Source organism: Typopeltis vanoorti, chromosome 24 (assembly GCF_054136105.1).
Source record: "Typopeltis vanoorti isolate ZY-2024b chromosome 24, IOZ_Tvanoo_1.0, whole genome shotgun sequence".
NCBI classification, from domain to species: Eukaryota; Metazoa; Arthropoda; class Arachnida; order Uropygi; family Thelyphonidae; genus Typopeltis; species Typopeltis vanoorti.
Genome location: NC_143572.1, coordinates 73927473 through 73937946, shown reverse-complemented (window position 1 = coordinate 73937946; position 10474 = coordinate 73927473). Strand labels below are relative to the sequence as shown.

Sequence of the window (10474 nt, the reverse complement as noted above, 5' to 3'; positions counted from 1 at the left end):
ATCAAGAAGGAACCTAGGTGACCAAATCTGGACACAGTAGTCGAGATGAGGTCTTATCAAGGCTCAGTACAGAGGTACAATAACTTGCTTGTCTCTGCTCGTCAAGGTATTTTTCAACAACCAAGTGAGTTGATGAGCGGATTTAGCTACTTTTGCAATGTGCCCCCTAAACTTCATCTCCCTATCCACCAACACTCCCAAGTCCCTGGAGCACAGTTCCACTAATTCCTCATCAATCTCCTGGAGTACAGTTCCACCAATGTGGAACTGTACTCCAGGTTCCACCCCAAAATGCATAACCTTACATTTTGTCATATTAAATTGACACCCATTCTCCTTAGCCCAGAACTCCAATCTATCCAAGTCGTCCTGCAAGATTTTGAGATCTTCTGCATTCACTATTGCCCTACCCAACTTTACATCATCAGTGAACAAATGAACTGTTCCTCTCAGATCCTTCCCTATATCGTTAATGAACAAATTAAACAGCAGTGGTCCAAGGACAGAACCCTGCGGCACACCACTAGTCACAGGCCATCTTTTGGACTCTACTCCTGAATAAACTACTCTTTGATATCTCTCCATCAACCACCCACCTATCCATCTCACCAACCCTATATCCATTCCCATTTGTTGTAGTTTACGGATTAGAATTCCATGTGGTATCCTGTCAAATGCCTTAGCCAGATCCAGTAGAATCACTGTAAACCCATTACCCTTATCCAGTTCAGCTGTCACTGTGTTATAAAACTTGAGCAAGTTACTGAGGCATGATCTACCCTTCACAAAGCCATGCTGTCCCCTGTACAATATCATTTTCATGAATCCATTCCTGTATTTTTCCCTTGACTACTTTCTCCAAGACCTTGACAACGCCTCCTGATATGCTGATCGGTCGGTAATTTGCAACCGTAGTCTTGGATAATCCTTTATGCAGTGGAACTATTTTCTCCTCTTTCCACACCTTCGGGACTAAACCAGACCCAAGACTCAGATTAAACATGGTCAAGGGCACTGATAATCCTTTAGCCACTTCACACAAGACCCGTGCCGGTATACCATCCAATCCCACAGATGTATTCACATTAAGGTTCTGTAATAGACTATTCACCTCCACTTCATTCATCACAATTCTCGTATAAACTAATGGTTCCTTCATTTTTTCAATGTCACCACCTGATGATATACTTTTGCAAAGTGCTCGCTCAATAACTCCACTATACCGACTGATTCAGTGACCTCCTTACCATCGTCATTTCTTAAAATAATTTTGCCATGTATAGTTTTTTTTTTGCTTACAGCATATTAAAAGAACTGTTTGGGATTCTCTTTAGCTTGCATAGCTAGTTTCCTTTCATAATCCGCTTTTGCTTTTTTTTACCACACTCGTTACCCTTCTGGCCTGCACTTTATACCGTTTGTGTGCCTGCAGGTCACCTTTCTTTCTTTAAATTTCCTCCACAGTTGTTTCTTTTTTTGCAGCTCAAACTTATGGTGTTCATCCATTTAATCCCTACTTGTTTTACTATTCGGACCCTAGGTATGAATCAGCCATAACCTCCTGTAAATACTCCTTGACCACTTCCCATGCTCTATCGATATCCAGCCCTTGCAGTTGTACATGCCATGGCACTAATCCAGGCAATCTCCTAAGCTTGTCATACTTGCCAGCACAGTAATTCCACATATACCCTGTCTTAATTGAAAATTCCACACCTTTAGCCACCTCCCAGATCAAAACCTTATGATCACTCTCACCAATAGGTGGCAACATGGTCATATTCATTATAGTCAAATTCTCAGATGCTATTACCAGGTCAAGCACTCTCACACCCCTAGTATTTTCAATTACATGCTGTCTCAGATAGTTATCCCTTAATAATTGAATAAAATCCATTTCCTTCCTCACATGTGTCCTCTCCTCCTTCCAATCAATGTTACCATAGTTGAAATCCCCCAAAATAATTTCCCTCCTTCCACTCATTTCATCAATTTGTTTATGCATACTATCTCCACCATCTATTCCATCACCTGGTCTATAGCAGCACCCAACTGTATATTTTATTCTGCCAATCTCAATATCACACCAAATCGCCTCAAATGAGCTCTTTTCACTATCCTGCGATACAACTTCAATTCTCCTTGGCTGCAGTTCATCAGCTATCATCAATAACACCCCCCCCCCCATTTTATTCTCTCTGTCCTTCCTAAACACACTATAACCTACACATTCTATCCCACTAACTATATCATCTTCCGTCAGCCATGCTTCACTAACGCCAATAACCTGTGACCAGGAAGAGCCAATCAAGGCCAAAAATTCTTCCTTCTTGTTCCTAATACTCCTGACATTAGTATACATGAAATGCAGTGGTCCCTTTGTCCCACCCCTATCTTGATGCATTATTCTAATTATCCCATTCCAATTTTTTGTCCTTAGTACTGGCTCGGGTACATTATATACATTTTTACACTCAACTGTCTCACTGATATCCGCATATCCACTTTCCCCCCCTCTTTGGTAGTTCTAGTTTCCCTTGTTCTGCACATCCATTTTCACTTCATTCAGCAACACTTTTTCCAGTCTCCGCACACCAAATCCATTCAAATGCAGGCCATGCATCTTGTATAAATCCTTTCGCCTTCTTTAGATAACTTAGTTTTTTTTTTATTTATTATTATTATTTTTTAAATTTATACTGTTTAATCTTTTCAATTTGTACTTTAATTATTTCACTGCTAAGCTCAAGTTATCTCAAGCCATTTTTAAAAATGGTGTCCTTGATGAGCTCAAGTGAATTTTTTTTTGTATTTAATCTTTTCAAAACAGCTTTCAAATATATTTGAATTTTTCAGGCATGTGGAGATATCTGTTATAAATATAATTCCTTTAAACTCCGGCACTTCTCTATCTTCATCTGCTACCTGGAGAAAAGTATTTTTGCACTTTTGTCTATAGCAAAAGAAATCTCCCAGCCAATGTATCACATGGTCAGTGTCTTCCCATGGTAGTAAAAATAGTGGGCGGTGTGCATACTGAATATAAATTCTAAAAATTCCATGAAATCATCAGGAGAGAGAAAGTTAGACCAATCAGTCAATAACAAAGCTCCATTTCGTAATAAAATAAAAATATTACAAGCAGTTGATAGTTCAGACATGGTGGGTAGTTTTGCTGAATGATTTTGTTAGGACTTGAGATGGAAGAAAGTCCTGTTTTGACCTCCTGCACATAAATTCTAAATTCTCACATACTGTATGAAGTAAATACAGGGAAAAATATAATATTTGCAGATTTTCAACTGACTCTCATAAGAGAAATTTTTCAAATTTTTCATATGCCAAGAGCAACCACTAAAATGGGTATGCATCATTTGGTGACTAAAAATTCCACAAGGTGTTGTGATGTGTGTCTCATTTGAAGAGAAGAGAGCAGATGTATATGTGACAAATGTAGGGTACCCTATGCATCTACTCCCTGTTTTGAAAAATATACTTGTTAAATTTTGAAACTATGATGGAGGCGATAGAGAATGTACAAGAGTATTGTATAAAATTACTAAGCAAAAATTTCAATAAAACATACCATATTTGCCGGTGTATAAGACACACTTTTTTTCTTTGAAAATAGGTCTGAAAAACAGGGTGCGTCTTATATGCCGATACTCAGTTTTTTATTATTTTCATTTCTGGAAATTTTCTCTGTTTCGAGTTATGCGATTTCTTTCTTGTTTCCTTTCGGTGTGTGAGAGCATTCTAGTAATGTAGAGTTCAGTGGATGTGCATGCGCTGTCATCGACGATCACACTTGTGTTCCTGTTTGTTTAAACTTTCCAATTGTTGTCGCGGTTGTTGTGAACGGTGATAAATTTTAAATTTTGTCTAAATTTCTTGACAAATTATGGCTGAAAAACATCGGCATTGCTACAATATTACATACAAGCTACGTGTGATTGCGTATGCTAAAGAACATGGAAACAGGGCTGCAGAGAGGCATTTCGGGCCACCCCCAACTGAGAAAATGATAAGAACTTAGCGGAATCAGGAAGAGGATCTAAAAAAAGCAGCTCACAGTAAACATAACCTACGAAGTGGAACTGCAAAATGGCCAGAACTTGAGGCAGAACTGAACTTGGATTTTAGACCACAGAAAAGCGGGACTTTCAGCGTCTACAAAAATGATTATTCATCAAGCGAAAGCGATTGCCACCAACAGAGGGATCATCAACTTGACTGGATCAACATCACTGCGTTCAATGATTAATGAAGAGAAATCAGCTATGTATGATTCTAAAACAAAAATATCACAAAAGATGCCAGCTGAATATGAAGAAAAATTGAATTTTATCGATTCGTCATTAACGCAAGGAAACAGGAAAATTTTGAACTCGCGCAAATAGGAAACATGGACGAGGTTCCGCTGACTTTTGATGTGCCCTCAAACAAAACTGTAATTCCAAGTGTCTCTTCATTTAGCTCTGGAGATGAATTTCTGGGTTTTGATGAAGAAGATTAAAAGGTGGGTACTCTTTCCTAGTTAGATTAGGTATTTGTTGAAAGTAGACCTACTTATTACTTTATATTTGAAATACTGTAAATTCATTATAATATTCAGTGCTAAAGTTTTTTTCCTAAAAAATGTGTACAAAAAAGGGGATGCGTCTTATATGCCGGCAAATACGGTAATTTATGTTTCAAAATTTTCTTTTGTTTTGAATTGAAAAAAAATAAAAAATTGTCTAAAGTTTTTATTTTTTAAACTTAAATAATAAATAATTAAATAATATATTGCATTTGAAGAAAGTGATTCCTAAGAATATATCAGTGTATTCTTACACAAAAAGGAAAATCCACAAAGATATTGGACACACTAATGAGCGTATCTAATCCATTAATATATTTGAAAGAATTACTGATTTTTATTACTGCAAATCAGTAAAATTTTACTGGAAAAAAAAATCTCTTATATAGCCATGTTCATTTGAATAGTCATCTTACTTCACATTAATGTCCATCGCCTTGAAATTCTAATTTCATTGTATGATTGCACATGTGAAGTCTTTATATAAATATCTTGTAAATCACTTCCATCATTTGACATATGATGGTTTCCTTTTTTTTTTTTAACCTAGTAAAAAATGTCTAACATGTATTACTAAGATTTGATAAATTGAAACTGGTCTCTTCATACTGATGTGTATAACTTACAAATGGAATTAATTATTATTTTCAAGACAGACCTCCAGGGATTCATTGAGAGAGAGGCCACACATCACCTGCATCAGCTGTCATAGCTTCTTTTAAACTCCTTCCCATTACTTGCACTCACCACCTCCAAAGGCAATAGGGAATCCATTCCAATCACATACTGCTCTGTGAGAAACATCTAGCTCTCATCCACTTCTTGACTGCAGTCTTCTTGTCCTCTCTCTCCACCCTCCATAAAATGAAAAATTCCATCTACTGGTATCTTGTATGACCCTCTCAGAAGTTTGTATATCTCAATTGTACTACTCTCCTCAAATTTGATAGTGTCTGCAGTTCACAAATTCTCACTCTGTTTTCATAATATGTATTCCACAATCCTGGTATCATCTTTAACACTCTCCTTTGAACACACTCTCTCTGCTGGCAACATCACCAAAGAAACCAGGAGAACAGACCTGCACACAATAGTCCATGTGAGGTCATATCAAGGCTTTGGAAAAAGGGGCAAAATGACTTCCTTATCCTTAAATAGGCTCATTTCGGCATTGCAATTATCCTCTGAATTGTATTTGCAAGCTTTGCTATATGGCCCTTGAACAACTTCAAATCCACTAAAAGCTCCAAGATTCCTAGCCTGATCAGTTTCTTCTAACATAATCCCACCAATATAATATGACATTGGATCTCATTATACCAAAGTGCATAGCTTTATATTTGCTAATAAATGACAGCCATTTTTGCATGCCACAATTGCATCATATTCAAATCAGTCTCAAGTACTACATGAGTAGAAAGGCTTGTATTGGTGGTTCATGTCAATTTATTTAACAGTATTAATTCAAAACACAGATTAATAAGAAAATTATATTTATTTAACTTATTTGCTGATATTATATCCAGCATCTTCAGAGCACAAAAACAGTTTGTGACTATGGACAAACAACAATTTGGTATAACAGTGGGACTAGTTTAAAAAAATTGTAACAGACAACACAAGGAACTAAAGTCCTAATTGCCACCATCTGTTGGATAAAAATATAAAAATTATTTGATCTTAAAACAACTACTTTATCAATTTTTGGTAAATTGATAAAGTAGTACTCACTGAGGTTTGGAAGATGTTTTAAAGTTGCTACTGATTCCAAAAACAAACTAATTACCAGTTAAATCTGACTTATGATTTCTGTGCAGCACTTTTGTTTTGTTTCATTTGATCCTGTGTGAAGGGGTATCCAAGGCATGGTCTGCTATTCCCACCTTACCATAACGATAATGACGAATGTATTTTTTATGTTCTCAAAGGTGAATGTCAACAGTTCCTGTCTGTCCATAGTGAGCCAGGTCAACAAGTGCAGGAGTATATGAAGTGTCCTGTACCTGTGATCTGGCTTACTAATCTGGGAGACAGTCGTTTTAGCATACTGCATAGCAGCCACATTCCTGGTTACCTTGCCTGTCTTTGCATCATCAGCAAGAGCTGATGATGCTAATATTTTATAACCCAATCCTATATTCACCAATTTATACAACAATCTTTCATGCTGTATCCTGTCAAAAGTCTTAGCAAAGTCCAAAAGTATCATGACATATCCATTCCTTTCATCTAACTCAACAATAACATTATTATAAAATGTGAGCAAACTGCTTGAACATGATCTTCCCTATAGTCAACTCAAGCTGTTCATTGCAAAGTATAGATTTTCCATCAATAAATTTCTGTATGTGAGCTCTTACTAGCTTTTCCAAATTCTTAGCCACCACTCTAGAGATAATGATAGATTGATAGTACGACACATCGGTCTTTGCATCATCCTTGTACAATGGGATTATCATGCATGAAACTCAAATTATATAGCCTGATCAAAGGAACAGCCAATTCAGCTCTTTTAGCATCCGTGCTGATATATCCCATTAGCCCCTATTGCCAAATTTTTATTGTTTGTGCAACAGCTCTAGTATCACCTCCTCCTCATCATCCAACCTGATTTTCTTATCCGGTGAAGAGATAGCAGTGAGCATAATGTTGCATTACACCAGATTGGTAGCTTTTAGCTACTGTGTACTACAATGGCACACAATATTTGAACAATCTTTTCTGTATCAGTTAAATGCCTATCATCTAAATTTAGAGTTATTCTTTCATATTCATTCTTTCTTTTACTGGCAACTTAATGAAAGAATTCTTTTGGGTTGTATTTAGCTTGGAGAGTTAGTTTCATTTCATACTTAGTTTCCATACAATAGTCGTAACTCTTCTGTATGATCCTTATAATTTTCGTAACTGACATCATCCTTATGCACATAGTATTCTTTCCATATCTGTTATTTCCATATCTCCTATCCTATTTATTCTTTGAACTCTAGCAAATGCACAATCCATGAATTTAGTTACTTCCCAAGTCAGTATACAACATGATCACTTTCACCAACTAGAGGCCGATCAGTCATGTCTTTTAACTAAAACTAGCTCTGACACTATAATCAGATTTAACACTGATCTCAACTTCTATCACATGCAGCTTCAAGAATTAGCCCAGTAACTACGGATGTATAACAACATGTACAATCCAGTCAATAACAACAACAGAATATGGAGATATATATTTATATAAATCCAGCTGGTTTCATCCTTATTTATAAGGGATTTTTTTCAGGTGTACAAAACTACATCAGAATTATATATGTAGTAAATGGTATCATTGGTGTTAATAAATATTGTATTTTAGAGAGGATTTTTTTTCATGCAGAAGAGTTTTAATGCATCCATTGTTGAGCATAGGTAAGCTCTCTCTTATTTATTTATTCAATAAATAACAACAGCATCCAAAATAGTTAAAAGCATATTTACTCAATTGACAATTTCATTAAAAAAAAAATAGATAAAATCAATATTCGTGGTTATTGATATAAGTTTATTTTCTTCCAAAAAAGCTCATTAGTGATGCTTGTTTTGTTTTGGGGCAAGGCTTGTTTTGAATGTCTGAACTGGCACAGGAAGGAGAATTTAGAGAAGCATCCTTCTTTATGAGATCTTCCTTTTCACTATCATCTGATCCACTGACGTATTCTTTTACTTTCTTTGTAACTAAAAAGAAATCAATAAAACACAACTAAGAACATTTCTTGGACTAACTAGACCAAAAATAGCAATTACATATTATTATAAACATGAATATATTTTAACTGGATCAGGAGTGCTCACAATATCAGCCCTAGATGATAAGATCAAACTTCTGTAATTTTTTGTATTTAAAATTTTTTTAATTATGTATGAGGGTGTTTCAAAAAACATAGTGATAATATACTAACACACATGAAAATGTGTAATTCATTTGAGAGTGGGAATGAACAAATCTCATGCACTCATAAATAAGAATCACTTATGAGTGCATGAGACATGAGAAATATGTAAACAGGGTATTGTAAAGTAAAGGATATTGCACCGACAGAAATTCATGGCAATTATCCTGTAAAAAATCTCACAATTATTTTACTCATAATGTTCGTTTTTTTACAGTATCATATATACTGAAAAAAATTTCATAAATAACATTTAAGTTTTGTTATATATGATTAAAAAGTATGTATTTGTTTGCATTTATTAATGCAGTTGTGCTTAGTGTTATTGGAAGTGCCATATAGTTACATGATGCAATACAAAAGAAGCCTAAATGTATTTAAACAATCTATCTTCTTACTGTAATATTGTAATCCTTAGGGATTTACATAGAAATAATGTTGTTTACATAGTATTGTATGTTTATTTATAGTAGCATTTCTGTACTATCTACTCTATAATATAAAATGATAAGCCTTTTTTTGTACCGTTTTTGTGACACATTTTTTGTCAAGTTGAAAATTTATTTATCACTAGGTTAGACTATAATAGATTTAGTTTAATCCTTTATCCCAGTGAGAGCAAACAAAGTTTGCGCCTGAAAATATCTTCAGGACTAAATATAGTGTTGTACTATCTTATCCAGTAAGTAGTGCAACACCAAGGCAACTCGTGGCAAAGGTGGAGCAAGCTACCAGGCACTTCTAACCCAGTCTCTCCCATAATGCAAAACACATTTCCTATGTGGATATGTATACTGTTATGCATTAAAGGGATTGGCCATCTACCCAGACTAGTTTCGACCTTTATTGAGGTCTCTTCAGTGGGAGCCAGGCCCAGAGTTGGAGATACCAGGCAGAAGCGGTAGCAAGTCATCTGTGCCTATGGGAGTTGCCAAAAGGTTTATCACCTTTTTTAAAAATTACTCTGGATTTAGAGAAAGATGTTGAAAATTTATTTATCACTAGGTTAGACTATAATAGATTTAGTTTAATCCTTTATCCCAGTGAGAGCAAACAAAGTTTGCGCCTGAAAATATCTTCAGGACTAAATATAGTGTTGTACTATCTTATCCAGTAAGTAGTGCAACACCAAGGCAACTCGTGGCAAAGGTGGAGCAAGCTACCAGGCACTTCTAACCCAGTCTCTCCCATAATGCAAAACACATTTCCTATGTGGATATGTATACTGTTATGCATTAAAGGGATTGGCCATCTACCCAGACTAGTTTCGACCTTTATTGAGGTCTCTTCAGTGGGAGCCAGGCCCAGAGCTGGAGATACCAGGCAGAAGCGGTAGCAAGTCATCTGTGCCTATGGGAGTTGCCAAAAGGTTTATCACCAAGTTTATCACCAAATTAAATTTTCAACATCTTTCTCTAAATCCAGAGTAATTTTTAAAAAAGGTGATAAACCTTTTGGCAACTCCCATAGGCACAGATGACTTGCTACCGCTTCTGCCTGGTATCTCCAGCTCTGGGCCTGGCTCCCACTGAAGAGACCTCAATAAAGGTCGAAACTAGTCTGGGTAGATGGCCAATCCCTTTAATGCATAACAGTATACATATCCACATAGGAAATGTGTTTTGCATTATGGGAGAGACTGGGTTAGAAGTGCCTGGTAGCTTGCTCCACCTTTGCCACGAGTTGCCTTGGTGTTGCACTACTTACTGGATAAGATAGTACAACACTATATTTAGTCCTGAAGATATTTTCAGGCGCAAACTTTGTTTGCTCTCACTGGGATAAAGGATTAAACTAAATATATTATAGTCTAACCTAGTGATAAATAAATTTTCAACATCTTTCTCTAAATCCAGAGTAATTTTTAAAAAAGGTGATAAACCTTTTGGCAACTCCCATAGGCACAGATGACTTGCTACCGCTTCTGCCTGGTATCTCCAGCTCTGGGCCTGGCTCCCACTGAAGA

The 10474-nt window shown here is 36.0% G+C and overlaps 1 protein-coding gene across 1 annotated transcript in view; it reads right to left on the bottom strand.

Annotated features, from left to right (window-relative positions):
• Positions 1-8032: 8032 nt before the first annotated feature.
• Positions 8033-10474, bottom strand: part of LOC150093409 (uncharacterized) — a 245584-nt gene continuing 243142 nt past the window's right edge. The window contains exon 14 of the mRNA XM_090413816.1: positions 8033-8293. Coding sequence (XP_090269942.1) covers positions 8121-8293 — 173 coding nt within the window. The 3' untranslated portion in view covers positions 8033-8120. The remainder of the gene's footprint in view (positions 8294-10474) is intronic.